The 23455-nt window shown below is 43.4% G+C and overlaps 1 protein-coding gene across 3 annotated transcripts in view; it reads right to left on the minus strand.

Moving 5' to 3' along the window:
• ATG16L2 (autophagy related 16 like 2) overlaps positions 1 to 23455 on the minus strand; it is a 107882-nt gene that overhangs the window by 52209 nt on the left and 32218 nt on the right. For all 3 annotated transcript variants that reach the window (XR_012800057.1, XR_012800056.1, XM_075592794.1), the window contains exons 10-12: positions 22943 to 23048; positions 20629 to 20778; positions 16187 to 16234 (exon numbers count right to left, since the gene is read on the minus strand). Coding sequence is in view for 1 of the 3 variants with exons in the window: in XM_075592794.1 (XP_075448909.1) it covers positions 16187 to 16234; positions 20629 to 20778; positions 22943 to 23048 (304 nt within the window). In the remaining 2 variants the exon portion in view is untranslated. The remainder of the gene's footprint in view (positions 1 to 16186; positions 16235 to 20628; positions 20779 to 22942; positions 23049 to 23455) is intronic.

Genomic DNA, 23455 nt, shown 5'->3' on the forward strand with positions numbered 1-23455 from the left:
CCCAATAAGATACTGGGGCTATGAGTCAGGTGCAGGCAAGCAGCCAATTGCGCAGCAGGACCCTCCCTGGACCAAGATTGATACATTGCGCGCGCTAGGGGGACAGAGAGATGAGGGTGTATGTGCAGGGCGTCTGTGGCCCCTGCACTAGGCCAGAGACCCCCCTGTTAGGCCCCAGCAAGGCCGACTCCCCTGCAAGTTTGTGGCCGCTACAGGGACAGGCCCTTAGGCAGGGACACTGCCCCATTAGCCGAGTAAGCATTAGGGCTACAGCTGCACACTGCGTGGCTCTGACTGTGGTCTGGGACCAGATCACACAAAGTGTATAGAGATTATCTGCATGTGGGACACTCCAGCTGGATACCACCCATGCGGAGGACTCATCGTGAAGGCAGGCACCATCGCTGTATCAGCGGATCCTGTATATCTATCAGCCGGCGCACCCGTACCTATACACCAGTGCACCAACCATTTACACCTAGACTAGTGGGCAGCGCTGTCTCACACATTGGGGTTGGATATGGGACTCTTTGGGACACGGTGTGGGTTACAGCCCTGCGAGGCTTGATGGGTAGCTGTAACAAGTACCATTATTATTCTCATTACCATCATGATATGGTCGTTAGTAAAGGTTATCGTTATTTTACACAGTGTGTGTATTAGGATTTTGGTTCTTGTGAGGGGCTCCTCCCACTACGTTGGGATCCCTCGCAGGTGGAGGCGCTGCACCTAGATTGTTGTTATATCACCCGGGGCTCCCCGTGGCGGAGGCTTGGGACTTCCGTGAGCCAACAGGTAATGGCAGCACCAGTAGACTCTTTACTCTAGGGGGAAAGAGGGCTACATAAATATTTAACATAAATTTAAACCGTGTCAAATCCAGTCCTATTACTTTAATCGCCAGCCATTGTATCGCTAGCACATCACCGCTCCCGCTGGGATTTTATTAGGGCCATTGTGTGATGTTATATAGCAGGGGTACGCACAGTTTTTTTGCTTTGCCCCCCCCGTGTGCCGGCCCCAGCGCTTGCGCCCCCCCTCTGCGGGACCTCTGCAACCACCCCCCCCCAGATTGCGCACCCCTGTTATATAGTGTGGATCACATTGATTACTTTTGATCGAGCTACTAAATTTAGCCTGGACTTCTCTCTCCCAGGACTGGATTTGACACGGTTTTAATTTAAATCTTAAATAATTTTGTAATAATTCACACCTAATCACTACCTTTCATTTTACATTTGTTTATAATACAATTGCAGTATTAACTTGATCAATATCTCATATATCACATGTTCTTTTAAGATTTATACAGAGATCAGGCCCTGGGCAAAATACGTCCCATGTCCATTCCCTAGTATAATTGTGCAGGATGTAACATATGGCGTTCAAACCGTAGAACACTGTGACCTACAAATGTGGCTCACACACCCCTCTAGTGACCGAATGTTCCTCTTCAGCTGCATCAGAAGCCAAAACTCGATGCGCAGAGCAAGACAAAACAACCTAGCACTGGGAGAGTTTCATTGAGAGAGTGTTAATTTGTTTAAACCCTAGGACTTATTTTAAGATGTACAGTAGTAAAAAGTAGCTCTCACATGCTAGTTGCACAAAATTCTGCTATTACGCAGCACAAAGCAGTGATATTTCTTCTTCCTGGTAAGGGGAGCGCTGATGATTCTCGTAGTATAATATGTGGAAAAATCAAATAACAAAATATTGTGCACAAACAAATATAAAGTCCCCAGCGCTATAAGTCCAAGATACCGTGATCCTAAAGGAAGTCTCTGATCTTTAAGATGGTAGTTGGGCTTGGATAAAGATGCTCCAGATGGGATGGTGTCCTTAATGCAGATAGATACACCTTCTGAAATACAGATGACAGACACACCTGATTGCACAGCGTATTTCTACAATCAGAGCCCTATCTGAGATTATGAAGAATCCTACTCACATAGTATACGCCAGTATGTTCAATGGAGAGAATCTGTAATGGCTCCCCTTCTCCTCTCACGAACCCCACGTGGAGACAGCTTGCTGGGATCAACCTCAATCCTCAATGGCGTTAGATTCTTTTTTTTTTTTTTTTCTAATTCAACTCGGTGTAATTTTCGCAAATATTTCCAGCAGTCTTGGTTGCAAACTGAACCAAGGGTTCCCTCTGGGATGACCCGCAGTCTTCAACTTCTAGAGATCCCCCGGTTCCGGAGATACAGAGGCATGTATACATGCTTCCAGTGTGATAAGGAGGGCTGCTTATTTCTGGGCTGCTGTGGGTAGGCTGCTGCAGATGCTTCTCCCAGTCCCCTTCCCTCTCTCTCTCTGTGTGTGTGTGTGCCCTCAGTGCTATGTGCCGGGAGTTTCCGTGCCCCCCACAGCAGAATGAAGCTTCTCTCTCCCCCTTGGGAGGATCAGAATGAGCAGCAACTCTCATGCAGCTGATCCCAAGGCGCATGTCATGAAGACTGCGGGTCATCCCAGAGGGAACCCTTGGTTCAGTTTGCAGCCAAGACTGCTGGAAATATTTGCGAAAATTACACCGAGTTGAATTAGAAAAAAAAAAAAAAAAAAAATCTAACGCCATTGAGGATTGAGGTTGATCCCAGCAAGCTGTCTCCACGTGGGGTTCGTGAGAGGAGTAGAGGAGAAGGGGAGCCATTACAGATTCTCTCCATTGAACATACTGGCGTATACTATGTGAGTAGGATTCTTCATAATCTCAGATAGGGCTCTGATTGTAGAAATACGCTGCGCAATCAGGTGTGTCTGTCATCTGTATTTCAGACGGTGTATCTATCTGCATTAAGGACACCATCCCATCTGGAGCATCTTTATCCAAGCCCAACTACCATCTTAAAGATCAGAGACTTCCTTTAGGATCACAGTATCTTGGACTTATAGCGCTGGGGACTTTATATTTGTTTGTGCACTATTGTTATCAGGTTTGGAATAACCTGTCATTATTGTCACCAAGGTGCTTGTTTCACTGATTTTGTTCTCACTTTGATGTTTGCATTAGCACAGAATATTGTTTAGCACATTATTGTTAGCACTTAATAATTTATTTAGTGTAGGTTAGCGCTTTTGGAGGGGTTATTTTCTTTGTTTTGTCCAACAAAATATTGTGCAGCCAATAGACAATGGACCCTATCTAATATATCAATAAAAAATATTATTTTAATCAGTTCACCAATAATACAGCTCTACGAGGAAGAGTGCTTCAAGTTGGGTTTCTGTTCTTTGTTGTGTGTACCATTATTACCTACCCAACAGCACCCCTCCCTCATTACTACTTAATCCTACAATTACTTAGCTGTAGCGGGGCACCCATATATGCTACCTACATAAATAGCATAATCCAATAGCCCCATAATACCCCCCCACACACCATAGCGTCACCTCCCCAATACCCCTCTGCCCCACACCAGCTCTCCTTCCCCACAATATTGTCACACCAGCCCCCCTTACCAACCCTATACACGCAGCTGGAGGAGGCGTCCCGAAAGCCTGGCAGTGCTGGCCAGCCGGGCCCGCACTATTGCCAGGCATGGGACTCCAGTCACAGCTGGTGCACGCCCCCCTCCCTCCTGACGGCTCAGCAGGCGGGGACCGCATGGCGACACCTTCTGGGCAGCAGGTCGTGAGTTTAACAGCCCCGTATTAGAGTCTATAGTTTCTACTGTACTGAAGTGCAAATCAGTAACCAAATTGAAACCGGGGGTCAGAATGAGCTCTGCCTCAGACGATTCCTCCTCCTTGTCTTCTGTGGTAATCTCAAAAAAAGAAAAGGCAGTACACAGTGTAGCCATAGAAACCATATACGTTTGTAGACTGAACACAGTCCTTGTGAAGGTTGGAGCTGCATTTTCTATTATATATCCACCTAGGTTCCTATTCACTGGGCTTTTCTTTGTTTTATATCTGTATTACAGTCTGCAGCTAGCTCCATAAATCTTACTTGTAATCCTGCAGATCTTTCTGAGAGCTACGATTCTCAGGCCCTCCGAAACATTCAGCTTGACGCTCGATAGTGCAAGTGTTGGGTACAGTGTGATCTCTTCTTGTCTGAATGACTGATTTATATTAGGACAAAACATCTCCTGTATTAACAAGACCTCTCTATAACACATGCAGTGCTGTATTAAATCCTCAGTGCCAGTGTGTTGCTGCCTCTTCTGACAGTGAAGTGATTAATACATTGTAATTGAAGAATATGTAACAGGGTTTGTCCCATATTACCTTTCTTTCCCCACATAGTGTATCTGTTATGTAAGTCCTGTTAACTCCAGACAGTAACAGGTTAATCTATGGGCTAGTGACCCCCCTTATGCTTCACTTGTAAGTGAAAGAAGTAAGGTGGTGACTCATGGCCTGTGTACAGTGATAGGTACAGTGATAGGTACATTTCATGAGCCCACCCCTTCCAGAGACTTCCAAGTGAGTGTTGCAAAGTTAGTTAGTCTTGTTCTGCCTGTGAAGGTGAGAGCATGGGCTGTCAGACTCTCCCATGGCATGGATGAGCTGGCCCACCTCAGTCTGAGAGGCCTGGGGACCATCAAGACTCAAGGCCCGATAATATCGGGGTAAGTCCTGGGAATTTGAACATCAACATCTAAGCTGCAATAAAGAGCTGCAGTGATGCATAATAAATATATCTGTTCACTATACCTCTGCCTGGGTGTCAGTTCCTGGGCAGGAGGGGTAAGGTGTGTTGTGGTGGGAGCGGACGTCCTGCATCCCAGGAGCCCATCAAAGTGCTGAAGCACTGAAGATCTAGAGCCAGAGAACCCCAAAAGCCTGTCCTGTTGCCCCCTACCATCGTGGCTACTCAGCTCTCCTGAACCAGCTGGTATGCCTCAGCACCACACTAACACAGTAATGCAGTGTATCTCCCAGAAGGGGAGGGGGGGTGGGGGAAACAGTGTTACAAATACATAATTAAAATGTATACGTATAATGGCCTTTCCTTTTTTGGACTCATAGGGCCAGGTGCATGAAGCTCCGTTAGTCTATTTAACGTTACGCTAATCCTAACACCTATGCACTAAAGAGAATAACATTACAATAAACTAGAATCAACCACAGAAATAACATATCGATACATATATACAGATGTTAAGGCAACGCATATGCAAATAAGATGCTAATGACCCTGTCACATACGACACACCAGTGAGCATGTGACCTGCATACGGGACAAGGGTTAATACACAGTGCACAAGGTGTCCCACCCTTCACCTTCACATAGGTCCCCTCTAATGAGTAATATCTCCCCTAAATCCGTCCCCATATACCACCTTGCACCAGTGACCTCCCTAGGAGAAAATCCTGACATGCAGATGCAGCCACGAGTATCCGAACACTTGCCTTGGAAAATCTGAGGCAATCTCCCAGTAATGCTGCAACATTTCTGTGACATTTCTGCAGACAGACTAATGGCCCATCGGAGTAACACAGCGATGGGTCCCTGGCAGTCCCATTCAAACTGAATGGAACTGCCAGGGTCCCCCGCTGTGTTAATCCGTGGCTGCATTTGTATGTTAGGATTTTCTCCCAGAGAGGTCACTGGCGCCAAAATGAGACTTCACGTGTCTGTTCCAAAACACCTCTGTTGAAGTCTGATTTTCTTAATACCCTGCTAAGACTTATGTACTATTTTTCCAACATTGAAACAACATAAGCCCGCCCTTGTCGTAAATAAACTGCGAGATTGACGGTTTTACGACAAAGAAAAAAAAAACTTCCTTCTACCAAACGACGTTTACGGTTTTTCTACATGTATAAACGCACTCATAACTTCCCTTCTCTAATACCGAGACACAAGTATGCCCCATCAATAAATTCAGGAAGTCGTGACAGACGCAACGAGACTAAGTATGACCGTCTTGCCCCTAAATGTGAGCGACAAATGGATTTAGGTCTCTTATTACCTGCTAGACCTCAGGTGTCTGGCCTCATTGCGTTTGTCTTCCTGCCACGATTGCAGGTATCAACACTTTATACATCAGCATTGCTGTCAAGTCCATGATTCCATATTTCATATATTTTGGTTGGTATGGGATAGTCACGCCCCCTGGCATCCCATAGAACCCATCCAGGAATGCTTTGAACGTACATTTAAAGCTTCCAAAGAATGAGCTCAAGATCAATAGCAACGCTAATATCATCCTAGCCCCTGTTACTAGTTTTAAATACTTGGGTTTAACTCCCATTTAACATTTGGGTTGCGCATTGATACCCTGATATCCAAGACCTATGCCAAACTAGCTGTATTTTATAGGAACAAATCCTCCCTAAGTCTGCTGGTCAGAAAGCGTATCGCACAGTAGATGTTAATGCCAATTATCGACTATGGGGACATAGTTTAAGGCACAGGGAGGGGAACGGTGTCAAGGCATGGGGAGTCATGACTCATGTCACTAGAGGAGCTTCACACAGCTCTGCCATTCGTACAGGAAGTATAAATACGTCTCCCGCACCACAGTTCTTCCGAGCTTTAGTAAAGCCAACACAGTTCTTAAAAACAACTAATAAGAATAAAACTGCTACCAATCTGATCCCGGGAGCTGCCACTTCTGAGACTTCAGCTCACACAGCTCATGCAGTATTACTGGGAGTGCTGTGCTGCTAATGCAGGAAGCTTGTACTGCGTATGGCTTGGTTTTCAATAAATAATTCACTTGACTGTTTACACATAGAGGGACCTGGGCAAAGCTTACACTTACTCAGAAGAAGACTAAAAGTTGCTCTTTCAGTTTGTCTAACTGTAGAACGTTCCTCCAATTCTGATTCTGAAAATGAACATTGCGAAGATCACGTTCTCTCTCAACATTTATTGAGGCATTCATAGAAATGCACACAGTAGATGTTCTTGAAGGGGTGTTCCCAATCTAGTAACGTAAGAAACGTAGGTTTCTGGCGGACAAGCCTTCCGCCAGCCCAAGCCTGACCATTTATTTTACTTTCACAAAACAGTAAAAAAAACAAAACAAAAAGGCACTGGAAATATGATGGCAAGAGATGAAAAATGTAAATAATCCTTTTATATTGTGTGTCAAGTAGAAAGCTAGTACTATAAAAAAAAAAAAAAAAGAAATCAAAGAGGAATTTGTTGGAAGCCAATATAAATGTTCTTGGACAGACATGAAAGTTGACATTGCATTACAGCGTTGAAGCATGCAAGGAGGATTATCCAGCAGTCTGGTGGAAAATGAATGGAAATGTTCCTTAAATACATGAGGGCTATTAGACAGTTATCCCCTCAATGCTAGAGATTGCTAAAGAGTTGGAGGTCGTTATGAACCACTCAACCCATTCACAGCCACAGGGGTTTTGCAATGCATTGCAAACTATTTCTATGCACTTCCAGTGCAGAAAACTAGTATACAGTATACTGTATCTCCAATACACTGCAAGACCATCTGGCAGGGAAATGGTTAAAGCCTCAATTAATTTACATAATCAGCCATTTCTCCATTCTTCGGGAAAAAATAAGGAGAAATGCAGTATATAATCCCAGGTTATGAATAAAGAGTGGCAAAAAGAGAAATCCCAGCGGTCACTGCAAATCCTCCGTGAAGCTCAACCAAGCGTTAGTATATCAAAAAACTTTATTGGTACAAAATAGTAGACATGGAAAAACCTCTAATGCGTTTCGTCCCGTGAAGGGACTTTATCAAAGAGATGAATTCCTATCTCACAGGTAGGTCTAAATAGAAAGTACTGAGCTCCTATTGGACTTAAAATAAATTAGCGCAGTTGCTTGATAATAGCACTAATTAATGAAAGAAAGAAAACCTGGGACAGACTGGTCTAAATAGAGATACCTAATGATGTCACATACATATAAGAAAAACCACAAATTACTAAGAAACTATATATACAGAATATACAAAAAATAAAGATAATCAATCTAAATAAAAAAAATGTAAATATTTACATTTGCATAATTGCTTTGCTGTGGAGGGTTTTTGTCACTTTTTTTTACTCACCATAACTTAACTCAGTATGGTAAACCCCATCCTTTACCTTCTTTGCATACCCAGTTAACCAACCCCACACTGATGAGGCCCATTAAGGTCAAAACAGCTGTCTGTGGGTGGGTTTTCTGGCTATGCACCTTAACCTTGGCTGTGCTCAAAGCTGTGACCATGCAGCAAGCTTAAGCCTATAGGGAACCATGTTAAAAATGGTTTTTGAAGCAAAAAGTGGCACTGTGTGCTCATTTGCATGTCATTCCCCAGAATCCCTTGCTGCAGTGGAAGTGCTGTGTGCTGGGTGATAATGGTGAAAGGCGAGGTTGCAGACCTGCCTAAGACATGCAGATGAGCATACAGTTGTATTTACATATATATATATATATATATATACATACATATATATATATATGGGATGTGTGTATGTACAATTTCCTTTTAATAAGCTTACAGTCAAAGCATAAGAATGTAGACTATCATGCTGATAAAAATCAAAATGACTACAAAAGTGTATCTTTTTTATGAACATTTTTTTTTTTTAAATACGCCTACTGTACATTTAGCCTATGTAGACATGGCTGGGTGTGTCTACTATTCTACCCTATACTGACATATCAGTCCTGGTAACAGCAGGGAGTGTTGGGATCAATCATGGGTCTTCCACACTCAGGCAGTACTCTTGAGTGACAGGGGAGGTGGGATTAGGTCTGAGGTGGCCCAATCCTGTGTTCAGATCTGGTACCCTCCCCCTACTGTACTCAAGGGGGTTGCATCCACAAATTATGAGTTGGTCTCTACCCTTGAGAGAGACATGGTGTCACAACCAGGCTGCTGTATACTGGCAGGGGCAGGTGCCCTTCCATTCGGGGAGTTACTACCTATACCTCTGGTTTTGATCGAAGTTCAGGGAAGAGCTAGGACTGCTGCGGGGGCCCTTGACCCGTAGTGATGGTCCAGGAACCATCTGAAGTTTGAGACCAGAGCTGTGACTGCCTTGGGCAGAGTTGCCAAGTGACTGCGCTGGGAGTAGAAGAGAATAAACCAGTTCCTGTTATTATACCTCCTGCCTGGTGTGTAATCTTTCCAGGGGGAGAGGAGTCCGTTCTACTGTGGGAGATTACTTTCATACATCTGGAGCCTACAGCAGGTGGAGGCTCTGATTACCATGGAGTAAATGTTGGGTATGTAACCCAGAAGCCTGTTCTGCAGTCCCCACAAACATCGGCAGATACCTTAGCCTTTTGTGGGCCTACAGGTAGCATGCACCATACACCTGGTAACAGGGGAATCTCCCATCAGGTGGGGGAAACACTGTTACAACTATAATAGTAATAATCCCCTTAGAACAGGGCATTATTGGCCAGTTATGCCCTGTTCTTCGCGGATTATTACTTAAATATCACAGAGTTTCCATTATATTTGAGGGTAGTGATAATGCAGAATGTCAAAACATAGCCCACCATAGAGACCAATAAAGTCTGGTACATCTGTAAAACAGAATTTTATGCTTGATAATATAAATAAATGGTAATTTCACACTTTGAATTGCTCCTCAAAACTGCAGTCTTATCAGACGTAAAATGGTTATTAAATTATTGGAAATTGTACAAGCAAGATGAGCCAACGATTGTTTAGCTCTGACAGGGCAAAGGATCATGGGAACAACTCTTATTTTTAATGGTGCTTTATCCTGCCAACCTTCTGAAAATAGTCAAGAAAAACATTGAGAGATAGGGCTAATTTATTGTTTTTGGCTCATAATCATCCCTATTTTATACAACACACAGAAAGTAGCATCATGATTACTACTCTGCGATCTGTTCACCAAGACAATGACACCGATAACAAGGGAGTAATGCCGAACATAAACTAATAATTTATGCTGCACGAAAGCTAATTTCAAAGAGGAGCGGTTGGACAAAAACACGCCTGGTAGCAAATTACTTTTTATATCGTTGTAATGACAAAGAAACACTGCCAAAGCATTTAGTTATTTCTTGATTGAATTATAATATATAGTGCACCACATCAGCTGCATTAAGGTCAGCCAAGTTTCACCAGCATAAAATGTATGCTTCAGTTTTAATTATACAGGCGCTCCCGCTCCTAACATTAAAACTAAAACAGCCATGTGGACCTGACCTAGTGCAACTAAAGGGCTTAGGACTTGGTGTCCCAGTCAATGTCATACCGCTTGCTTCCCTGATCAACTCTATTTTGTCTTCAGGTCATATTCCGCAGACCTGGAAAACTTGGCCAGAGTTGTCCCCATTTTCAAAAGTGGGAACAAAAACATTGGGCCTTATTCCGAAAGCCTCGATAAGGCCCTTATCGAGCACTTATCGACCAAAATGGCCACTCGTATTCAGATAGCCTCGATAAGTGCTCGATAACGGCGTGTATCGACGCAAAATTTTATCACCATCCGAAATTCGACAACTGAGCGGTGATCAGCCGCTTATCGACCATTTTCGGAGGGTTGATAAACTCGCGCGATTCAGAGACCCGCGAGTCGGCTGTCGCGGCCCATCGCAGCCCTAAAAGGCGTTCTTCTCCCCAAATCCAATTCACCACAAAACTTTTGGTACATTGGTGGGGAGATGCCTCGATGAGCTGCGATGTGTCGGGACTTAGAAAAAATCAGGCCCCTTTCCTGCCTCGGATTGATGCCGGGGGTCTTCGGAGCTGATAGCCATTAATAGCAGCTCCGGACCCCCCCGGCATGCATCCGAGGCAGGAAACATGCATGTACAGCAACTTCATTACCTTAGCGGCTAACCGCTAAGGCAATGAAGGGGTTAAACACCCGTGCCAGACTTACTGTAAAAACATACAATACAATACTGTGGCTAGCGGGGGTGGGTGAAGAAGGAATTTGGCCCTTAGTGGCTGTTTAGGCATTGCGGGGGGAGTTAACCCCTTCATTACCTTAGCGGTTAATACCGCTAAGGTAATAAAGGGGTTAACCCAACTGCTTCCCACCCGCAAGGTCTAACCACCCATCCTTAGGGCTAATACCCCCTTCACCCATCCGTGAGGCATAAGCACCCACCCCGGACTGACTATACCCACCCTATACCCATTGAGTAGTATAGTGGTACATCATACCCATATAATAATAATATGGGCATGATAAGCCTCTATAGCACTCAATCGGCACCCTAATGACAATAAATTAATACATAAGACACACAGTAATAAAACGTAACTAAACTCCAAAAAAACACACTTCACTAAATAAAAACAGTAGCCAGCTAATCCAATCAATAGAAGCAATTACAACATCAACAATGAATTAATTAAACCATTAACCAATGAAACCAATTAATTCCTAAACCAACTCAAAATTAATAGTAACAGTAACCAATCCAAACAATGAATTACTCCAACATTAATGAATGTAACCATTAAAACAATCTCTGAAGTAACCATAAAACACATTAGCTAACATAATATAACATTAAATACAAGCGAACACCAATCGCAAACCTTTTATTACATTAAGCATGAACAAGCAAACAATCACATCCACATAATAAACTGCAATGAAAAAAAGCAACAGCAATAACAAGCGAGAAATGTCCCCCAAATATTGTCATAATAATGTATTAATCTGTACCCTAAAGAGGTGCAGATTAATATATCATCAGTCAATGTGCCTCCCCCAAAAAATAAAAAAACACATCCGAAGATTAAACCTGTAAAAAGAGACATTTACAAACATTGAATATATTACTTACCATTAGAAGCGGTGGCCCTCCGACTCCCGGGGTAACAGGAAGCTCACGTACCTTGAAGGCCTCCAACAGCATCCGATGCCATCCGCAATAAAGATCTGGCTCAGGTACCCCAATCTTCTTTCTTTCTTTAATCACCTTCTTCTATCTTCATCTGTAACCATTTCTTGTTCTTCTTTATCTTCTTTCTTCATCTGTCAATCCAAAATACCCCATGTTAAATCCCAGCCGATGCTGTCGTGTCGGCTTCTTGGGCTCAAATGAGACGTCACGGCCTTAAATATGGCTTGACGTCACATTTACACTGGCGACACACTTTATTCGAGCTCGGCTAGTCCCACGAATTCGGGTATACTCGGGTGTATTGAGGTTTGTGACTATTTTCTGCCCGAGTGCATTGCGTTATTTTCCAGGCAGGGATTGAAGCATTTTATTCCCGCTGGCTGCAATACTGCACAGTATATATATATATATATATATACTGCATTACAATTCATGAATTTATGCCATCTGGTAGACACGCGAAGCATTGCAGCCTATTAAATACTAATAATTATCATTTAACAGATCAGCCGCCCGTCAGCCAGGCATGAACCATGGCTGGGAAGGCAAATGCAACGGGGCTTGTCTGAGGTGAGGAGCGGCGCATTCCAGGTATCTGCCAGGTACATACTGGGTATTTGCTCGAATAAAGTGTGTCGCAGAAGTACCCTCAAAATGGTTAACAGCCACCTGATTGGCTGTTAAAACCATGTTCCGACTTAAAACATTTTTTTTTGCCGTGACGTCACTTAAAGGGAATGATGCCAGCCAATCAGAATGGCTGTGCTTCATTTGCCTTTAAGATGACGTCACGAAGCCGGCGTCACGAAGCCGGCGTCACATGGTATTTCAGCCAATCAGATCGTGGGAACCAATTCCACACTCTGATTGGCTGAACTACCTTGTGGCACAGCGGCCATCTTGGATTTAGTGACGTCATGTTAAAGGGAAATTAAGCACAGCCATTCTGATTGGCTGGCATCATTGGATTAGCTGGCTACTGTTTTTATTTAGTGAAGTGTGTTTTTTTTGGAGTTCAGTTACGTTTTATTACTGTGTGTCTTGTGTATTAATTTATTGTCATTAGGGTGCCGATTGAGTGCTATAGAGGCTTATCATGCCCATATTATTATTATATGGGTATGATGTACCACTATACTACTCAATTGGTATAGGGTGGGTATAGTCAGTCAGAGTGGGTGCTTAGGCCTCCCGGGTTGGTATCGGGTCAGGGTGGGTTAACCCCTTAATGACTATAGCGGTTAGTAACCGCTAAGGTGATTAAGGGGTTAGGGGCCATTAGAATGTCTTTATTATGTATATATGCTTTCTTGCTACGGAGGACAGAGGGACCTGCTGTTGTGGTAAGTATAACTGTATTTATTTACTTTATTTTTGTATGCTAATGCAGTGATTAATAATGGGCAAATAATCTATTATCCATATCTGGATAATAGTTATTTTGCCCAATACTGTACTGTATGGGTTTGGGCGGAGGGGGGGCGTGTATTGATGTTTATTAAAATATTTATTGATATACATTTCGTTCATAGTGTAGATGTGCAGGGGGTCTCCGGAGCTGAACCACGTTGGTTTTATGTCCAGGGACCCCCTGGTTCCCGAGATACAGGCACCTTTATGGGGTGCCGGTATCCTTCTTCATTGAAATGTCCCGCGTCACGTGACCGGGACATTTCCTTGCATAGGAGATACCGGCACCCCCTAAAGTGGCCTGTATCTCGGGAAGCAGGAGGTCCCCGGACATAAAACCAACGTGGTTCAGCTCCGGAGACCCCCTGCACATCTACACTATGAAAGAAATGTATATTTAAATAAATAATTTTCGGGCGACATTTCCGCTATGAGAGGCGGCTCTCTCTGCAGCAGAAATGAATCGCCGGTTCAGGCCTTTTCAGAGGCTCGATGCTCTCGCTGGCAGCAACTCGCCCGTTTTGGGAATTTTGCTATCACTGGTAATCGAGTCTTTCTGAATACCGTGATAGCAACACCCAAAAAACAGTCATTTTAAATTCCCTGGCGATTTTTTTTATCAACCCTCTCTGAATAAGGCCCTTAGTCTCCAACTACAAACCAATCTATATTCTCCCAACAGTATTCAAAGTCATGGAAAAATTTATCCACTGCCAATTAAGCGATTATTACACCAAGACAACTTTCCTTAGCCAACTCCAAACTGGTTTTCGCCACAAACACTCCACAGTAACTACCCTACTAAAAGTTTGCAATGAGATCCAGTGTGGAATGGAACTGGGACAACAGACTGATGCAATATTCCTAGATTTTGCAAAGGCTTTTGATACCGTTGACCATGTTATCTTGTTAATCAAGCTTCAGTGCTCTAGAATAGGGGAACACACTTGTTTCACTCCTACCAATGTGTGTCTCCTACCAATGTGTGTCTATCTCTGTCTCTAACTCCAACACCTTGGATGTCACCTTTGGGGTCCCGCAAGGCTCTTTTTTGGGGCTCCTACTCTTTTCAGTCTTCATCAATGATCTATCTACAGCTTGTAAGGGAGCTTCAATGCGGATTACACAATCTTATATGCACACAGCCCTAGCCCTTGGACATTAATCTGCTTTTTCAAGACTTGAATACTGGATTTCCCAAAACAAACTGTTTTTAAACACTGACAAAACTGTAAATATAGCTTAGGTCTTTACCAGGTTTTTTTTTTTTTTAAATATTCAGCTTTCTTTGTGTCGCTTTATATAGTCATCAGGCTCATTGTGCAGACACATTTTTTGCTTTTGATTTATTTTTCAGCATTATTGATTTTTGTAAATTTTAGTCAGTCACAGTCTTTTTGTATTTTTTGCTGCCCTTGGTGTGTATATGTTTTTAAATGTTAGTGTTCTTTTTGCTCGCTATTAAAATCTATTCATTTTCTATTTTGACATTAGTTTCCTGGTCTTTTGGTATTATGTTATCAGTCATTTTGTGGTATATTTAGAGTGCTGCTTTTGGGGATTGTCTTAGTCTTTTGTGTGATATATATATATATATATATATATATATATATATATTATAAGTTATGGTGGGTGAAAAAGGGAGCAAAAAACCTGCACCGTTAGCATATAGCCAATAAAGAATATCACTTGTGAGCACATTCACGTCTTAGACAGATCTGCAACCCTGCCTTTCACCATTATCACCCAGCATACAGTGCTCCCACTCCTTGCAGCAAGGGATTCTGGGAAATGGCATGCAAATGAGCACACAATGTGTCACCTTTTGCCTGGAATATCCAGACACATGGAGCCCATTTAAGCAAATGCATCACCGTTCACACAGCTTTTAAGCACAGCATGGGACTAGCAAAGCAAGTCAAACCACTCACAGACATGTTTCAACGTTGATGGGTATCATCAGTGCGAGGTTGGTTTATACTTGATTTGCAATATTTCTACTCTGGGTAGGTTTACCATTACCACGGGCCACCAATGGAAGGGTCCTGGTATAGACTGAGGTTCAGATGAATCATGAAAGTGCACAATCGTCCCAATTTATCATACTTATAGCCAAATAAATCGAGGATATGGAAAAGAGACGCTTTGCAAGTCCTTAATCCTTCTCAGCCCACCAGAGTACAACACATTCTCACAAATAAAATAAACAACTTGTGTCAATCACGCACAACACAATCCCAGAGCCAGCGGCTTACAAACTCCACGCAAAAATTTATTGTGCATACTCGCCACCCAATGTTGGTTAAACATCTTGAAAACGGTTAAAACATTTTTTTTTTTTAAAAGATAATGATTATTGTGAACGGAAGTTGGAACATGCTGTAGTTCGTTTAGGGAAATACTGTACAATTAACAAAACATTTGTGTGATCTTTCATAATTTTCCCCTCTCATTTGCACAAAATATTTTAGCCCAATCAGATTTTTATTTCCAAACTCGTACACCAATCCACGCTCGTCATGTTTATTATAATAAATATCACTTTATTTACCTTATTTGAAACAAGGGGACCTCTGAAGCTGAATCAAGGAACTACAAATATGGAACTCCCCTACTTTCTGATATTTTTTATTTTTAAACTCCCTTACAATAATTCTTGTCCAGGAGAAACAATATGGATGCTGGTGTCAGCTACACTCTGGCATCAATAGAATGCGGTGACATCATTGTGAGATGACACAGCAGCTTCCGATTGGGTGACCCTGCAGCCATCTTTGTTTTTCCTGGCAAAAGTAAAAAATAATCTCTGTTATTATGGGGACTCTGGCGCTCCGAGAGTGGCAGGTCAGCTCTGTGTGTCCCCCCGGTTCATACAAGGATTTGGGGAGAGATCTGCTGCTTTAACATGAAATACAAGCTGGTTGAATACCACCACTGATGTGATATAAAGAGATTACCTTTGACCAGTCAGCACCGTAAGCAGCATCACCATTAATCTCTTACCTGAATATTGCCTTTGACCAGTCACATCCACATTTGAATCCCTCAGCTCTACGGAAGAAAGAAATGAAACCACTGATTAGGATTTAGCAGGCATCCCCAAGAGGAAATGTTAAGAAATAACTAAATGATCCATCAAGTAAATGCCCAGGTGTGTTGTTTGCCAAGGCCACAGGCATTGAAGGATCACAGGGGAAAGACCTATTGTGCGCCAATACCTTAGGGCATTTGAAACATAAAATACAATGAAACAAAGACCCAAAGATTAATCCTGTTAGTGGTGGTAACCGTCCATGATAGGTAGAAACCGTCCTCTTTACGGATAGCTGTGCCGTTCTTTAGAGGCGTTATAGACCTCCTGCAGTCCAAGAGGATTCTGAAGAAAAGGGGAACAGAAGCGCACACAGAGAGACCCTAATAGTGTATAATATAATTATAATAGTTTGTTCTTGTATAGCGCTGCTAGTTATCGCAGCCCTTTACAGAGACATTTTTCAGGCACAAGTCGCTACCCCGTAGAGCTTACAATCTATGTGTTTGGTGCCTGAGGCACAGGGAGATAAAGTGACTTACCCAAGGCAACAAGGAGCCGACACCGGGAATTGAACCAGGTTCTCCTGCTTCAAACTAGTGCCAGTCAGTGTCTTTACTCATCCTTCTCCAACCTTCTTTAATCTCCTTGGTCGCGTTTAACCCATTAATTATGCTACTGCCGTTAGTAGTATTGTATTGTATGTCTTTATTTATATAGCGCCATAAATGCACAAAGCGCTTCACAGTAGTAATACATATCATATAAATAACAAATAATATAAATAACAGGTCATGGGAATAAGTTCTTCAGTCATAAAAGTAACATTAAGGAAGAGGAGCCCCTGCACCGAGGAGCTTACAATCTAATTGGTAGGTAGGGGAACATATATGGACAGTAGGAGGGAATTCTAGTAAGTGCGTCTGCAGGGGGCAAAACTTTATGTATCATGTGTCTAGGGTTATCCAGTGCTATTCATATAGGTTGATTCTAGGTGGGTGTCATCCTTCAATGAGAAGGGCAGTAGAAGAGCACACAGAGAGACCCCAATAGTGTAAAACCTTCTCTAATGGTAAACAGGGCAACAAGATGTACAATTACCAGAAATAAACGTTTAAATACGTGTAAGGGAAATTTCTGTGTTATCCCAGCGGGAAGGACCCCCTGCGTCTGGCAGTCTCCTGGTATGCAGCATCCCGCTCCACGCGTCCTGTCTCCTAGCAGATGGCAGCTTCACCGGTGTCCACTGTCCTGGTGACATCACTTACGGAATTCCTTGATACAGCAGTTTCAACCTTTGGGTCTCATCCGACAGCGTGGAGCGGGATGCTGCATACCAGGAGGCCGACCAGATGCCGTGGGTCCTTCCTGCTGGACTAACCCAGAAATTTCCCTTACATGGCGTTTTAAAGTTTATTTCTGATATTTGTATTGTATATCTTTATTTATATAGCGCCAAAAGTGTACTCAGCGCTTCACAAAGAATACAGTACAGGGAATTAAAATGATACAATAAGTGCAGCAAAATCAGACAATAGGAAAGGAAATCCCTGCCTGAAGAGCTTACAATCTAAGAGGTATGGTGTGAGACTTACAGAGACAGCAGGTGAGGGAATAAGTGCTGTGTATGGCAGTGCTTGGCCACAATGGGTGGTAGGAGTGGCTGAGTGTGGGACAGTAACCATGAGTGCAGGCTTTTGGGATGCTTAACTTGTGGGGCGAGTTTTAAGGTTAGTCAGTATTAAATCAGAAGGTTAACACCATTTACAGGGGAAGAGATGGCAGGCTGCATGGGTGATATCAGGTGTGTGTCTTGGTTCATGCTTAGGGTAGATCCCCAGCAGCAGGAAGGAGTAGATAGTTGGTGTGAATAGATTGTAATTGTACATCTTGTTGCCCTGTTTACCATTATCTACGATTAGAGAAGGTTTTACACTATACTTCTACTGACATTCTCATTGAAGGATCACACCCACCTAGAATTAAAGGGAACTACTTACGTCAGTAGCACAATTAATGGGTTAAACTCTTGTGGCAAGACTGTTTGTGAATCCTAAAAACTTTAGGTAAATAGATTATTTTCCCCCCATGTGTTTTTTGTATGTAAAGTAACTATGATGACTTGAAATAACTGTGTCATTAGCCAGAATGACACTTGTCCATCGGGCCGAGTAAAAAATAAATTTTGTTCTATAGGAAATAAAGAAGTCATTTAATTTTTTTTAGGAAGTCAAGTTGTTCTATTTGTTCCATTTTATGGGACCGCCCCTGTAAATGACACTGAATTGGCCGATAACCCCAAAGAGGGAAAGCTCTTGGTCAAAAGAAATCCTATTGCATTTAGTTGGATATTTATTGTACGTACGTACAGATGTAGCAGGTGCTTAATGCACCATGCGCCAGCGGGCGCAAACAGCATGGTGTCTGTATTAGCCCTGCACAGAAAGGGAAGGAGGTAGTGTGACATTGTATATAACAGCAGGGCTCAACTCCAGTTCTCAAGTCTCCCCAACAGGTCAGGTTTTCAGGATATCCCAGCTTCAGCACAGTTGGCTCAATCAGAGGCTCAGTCAAGAACTCTGTCAAAGTCAAGGACTGAGCCTCTGATTAAGCCACCTGTGCTGAAGCAGGGACTGTGTGCTGAAGCAGGGATATCCTGAAAACCTGACCTGTTGGGGGGGTCTTGAGGACTGGAGTTGGGCACACTTGGTATATTATACACATCTGTATATATTTATTTGTACAGCGCCATCCATTTACATAGCGTTTTATAGCAGTAATAATAATAGGAATAGGAATTCCGAAAGTAACAATGACAAAATAAATGGTGTGTGTGGCGTGAGCACGCGCATTTACAGTGAAACGTCTTTGTGTTTTGTCACTGAAATTGTAATTATACTCTCAAAAGATTTTCATTCAATCAAAAACATCAAAATCTAAAGTCAATTTCAGTGACACATCAGATAGAAGTTTCACTTAGAACGTGCTCACGGTTTTAACATTTCCCTTTTAAAATCTACCAGCGATTATCTACCATTCAACCGGTTCTAATATACAAATGCTGCCTTAATCCCACCTAACAAATTGCTCCTGTCACCTTTCCGAACATGACACACTGTTCTTTGTTATTGAAGACCAATAAGAAAGATTTTGTGTCAAGTTGTGAAGGTTGCTGGGCTCATATTACTCATCATTGGTGTAACTTTTTGCTTAGATAATGCAATAATTGGGGAAGGACGAGGATAAATGTAAACTGCTTGTTAAAGTCTTACCTGTCTACTATAAGAAACGTTTAAATAGAGGTTTTCTATTCCTCTAAATACAATAATTTATTACAACATAAGTCGCTATGATCCAATATACATACGAATAGGTTCATTTCATTGCAGATTGCCTTTCTTTCTTTACATAATGCTATTATAAGAAATGTTCATGTTTTGTTTTCACTGGGTGTGTCTGTGTCCTTGCTTCTGCGCATGTCCCCATGCTTCTGTGCATGCGCTGTGCGCTGGAGGCTTCTGTGCATGCACGCTGTGCGCTGAAGGCTTCTGTGCATGCGCGCTGTGCGCTGGAGGCTTCTGTGCATGCGCTGGATGCCTCTGCGCATGCGCGCCGGACGCTTCAGCGCATGTCCCCATACTTCTGTGCATGCGCGCTGTACGCCTCTGCGCATGCGCAGCAAACACAGGCCACCCACGTCACTTCCGTTACACTACTTCCATCACGTGGGCCGTGTATACAGTACAGTGTCAACACATATAGACATTAACAAGGACAAGCAGCAGATAAAACTGGTTTATACCTCATACAGTTGCTTTTTAGCCACGGACAGTTATACTGAACCACACAAGAATACGATCTCCAAACAAGCTTAAAATATTAATAACCATAGTGAAGACTCTGCCCAGCGCACCCCACATAATTCTGGAGGTCATCACTGGTGATAGCTGTATCTGTCCTGACATGGCTGGAAATGGAAGAAGTCCCCTATCTACAGTATAATTATAATCATTATTTTTTCTATCTTTTTTTTACAAACTATGAGATTCTTTAACAGAATTTTGAACCCAAACTTTAGTTTTTTGATCAAGATTATCCCCCCTTCAATCCCCCCACCTATTACTCAGTTTTGTGTCTGCAAATACATCTATATATATTTCTACTTTCTCCATTCTGGACATTTCCGCATGCTAATGTAAGTCCCTGAATAGTTAAGAGATCTCCCTACATGGCCCCAAATCTCCATTCTAAAAGCATAAATATATTGCCCGGTATGACCACACTTTTAAGAGGCAAGTCAAATGTGGCTAATGACGTCTCCTGATCATCTGAACTTGGATGCTTATGGAAACACTACAAAATTAGAAGTTTTAAGGTTGAACTGGGCAGCAAACTTGATGTCCCCCGTCATTACCTGAACACCTGTCGGATGTGACTTGTACGTAAGTCGATCAGGTTCAGTGCATCATCCCGGGAGCAGCTGAGCAATTGGGTCTGGTCTTGATTCATGTCAAGGGAAGTAATTTTCTCTTCTAGTGTCAGCTCTCTGATGCAGCCTGTGGACCTGGGGAAACACATACAAGACTTGCACAGACTCACAGAAAGTGGTGGCTGATGATTTTTTACTATGTGCTCCAAGATGGTAACAGATCTGTAACAATTACCTGGGAATTCTTACACAGTGTTACCTTGTACAGGGTATCTATCTGTAGCACCCCTGTGTGAATACTACTTTTACTTAATGGCCCTAGAAAGGGTTAACTGCAGGTATACCTACAGTGTATTGTGCCTCAATCATCATATGGGGTAGGATGACTAGGCAGAACCAGGCCACACCCACCTTCTAGAAGGTGTCTAGTGATGTCACAAAGTAATGATACTAAGTAGAATGGCACACCCCTGCCCTAGTAGTCCTGGTGAATAGTGATGTCACTACTGGGTATATATGTGAGGATCAGATCCCAGTAGGAGACAAGAGATGGGGGATCTCGCTGTATATAGTGTAAATCCTGTTAGTCGGTAACTATGTGTTTTAGTAATCAGATCACTTTATTATTTTACAGTCAGGGAAAGAGTCACTCTTAAAGAATAGGGCCCAGCTATATGGCCCTGAAGCGTGTCCCACCCACAAGAGGGGATGGCAAGGAACTCCATAGGAGGTTCCTCAGTAAGGGCCTCAGCGTATCACCCCAGTGCTGATAGCACAGATACCCAGATACCCCTCAACTTGGGGTAGGAATGTGAATGCTCAAACAAGAGGGCACCCTGCCAATGGGTCTCCATGAAGGTGGGAATGGCCAGCAGCTAGGCAATGGACCGCCACTTCCACGGACTACAAAAAGTGTAAGAATGTGCCTTTTTGGGGGATGATGCTTGAGCACTCTAAGGAAGAAGTGTTGCATGTCATGCACAGTTTTGTCATCCTATTTTATTTGTCTCGCACTCACACACTTCTGATGGGTGATGGGGGGGGGGGTGCCCAATGCCCCCAACTGCTTTCAGTAAAAATCTGATTCTTCACAGTTTTCTTCATTCCACCCCCACTCTGGCTTTTAGGGAATGACTTTTTATCCCATGTCTCCGAAAATAGGCTTCCTCCCTATGACTTACTGAGGCCTGTGAGGTGCAGTATATGTTAAAATCTCTACAATACGCCCTTCTCCCTCCTCTCCTGCATTTAGTGATACATCTTCCATACCCAATGCTGACAAAGCAATGTACAGTAAGGCTCCACTAATACGGTGGGTTCCGTTGAATGGCCCGCCCCTAAGTGAAAATCTCTGAAAAGCGGAACCGGCGATTTTTGCCGTCTCCTACCCTTCTGCGCATGTGCAGACTTGCAGTCCCCTCTTCTGTGTATGCGCGAACTCCGTTCAACGCATGCGCGACCTCGGCCGACCCCGTTCTGCGCATGCGCGACCGCCCCTTTCTGCGTATTGGCGGATCGCCGAGAAGCGGGGCCCTACTGTATTTTAAGAAACAAAGCAGAGCTGTTCTTCATAAACTCAGTCTGTTATTCCTGCGATGTCTATTATTTAAGTGAATGTCATCGAAATTAGCAGTGCATTTTTGCATCACAGAAGTAGCAAGACTTGGACCGTGCTTATAGTCCTTGCGACGGCGTCATCCGTCGCCGTTGTGGGAGCGATTTTCGCTTATGGTGTTAAGAGACAAGAGACCGCGGCCGGGGGGCGTGGCCGTGAGCGGTTTGCCCTCATTGGCTGAACCTGTCACGTGGCCGCTGACGTCACGCTACGGTCGCTGAAAAATACATTTTCATTGACTTACAGCGATCGTGACCAAACCGTCGCTCTGCTCCTACTATAGGCGCACGCGACAGATTCAATACATTTGTTTTGACGCGACGGCACCGGGACCATAACCGCGGCCTTACTGTCCCCAGCGCCACAGATGAACAAGCAAAAGTCAGCGGCGCCGGTGAAAGTGTCTTCTGCGATCGAGCTGCTGGGATTTCACAATTCTGAATGGGACCCCCACACAGTGTTAATCCTTCGATGCAGGGGACCGCCATGGTCTCGTGACCACACGTGGCAGTGACACCGAAGACAATGCGCTTTACTACATCTGTATTGGCGTGCCATCTACTCCTACGTTTTATTTCAGAAGTCGAATGTGAAACACCCCAATGGGAATTGCCAAACCTCGCCGAGAAGCGAGACAACAAACAGGACCCGCGAGAATAGGAAATAAAGCCGTTCTCCGGCTACCTGCTGTCCCAGAATCTGATCTTCTTGTCGTAGTGACTGCTGATCATGAAGAAGTCGGAGCACACCACGTCGCTGCAGTAGGAGAAAGCGGGGATACTCCTGATACCTGCGGGAACATGTGGTCGGAAAGTAATAAGTGTACTAAGTGTAAGTGTACTGAAGCCAGGTTCTGTAATCAAAGAAGGAAGAAATCCTCGAAATTAGATCACAACGAGCAACATCATAAGGTCTGTGTGTTTTCAGGGTCACACTTTTATAATCTAGGATAGGGTGATGATTAAACAGCAATCCCCCTAAAAAGAAGATGCTGAACTTGTCTGGTCTCCGCTCTCGAGCCCTTCTCTGGGCTTACCTCTAACAGATCCCTGGCTCAGGGGGCATTTTACTCTCCAAGAGGTCCATTCTATATACTCCAAAGCAGCGGTTTTCTGACGCGAATTCCCATTAAAAGGGAGTCACGTCCGAAAAGAGCCCAAAGTGCCGCTTACTGCCGAGTGCTGTATATAGAATTGA

This window comes from Ascaphus truei, chromosome 3, assembly GCF_040206685.1.
Source record: "Ascaphus truei isolate aAscTru1 chromosome 3, aAscTru1.hap1, whole genome shotgun sequence".
Taxonomy (NCBI): Eukaryota; Metazoa; Chordata; class Amphibia; order Anura; family Ascaphidae; genus Ascaphus; species Ascaphus truei.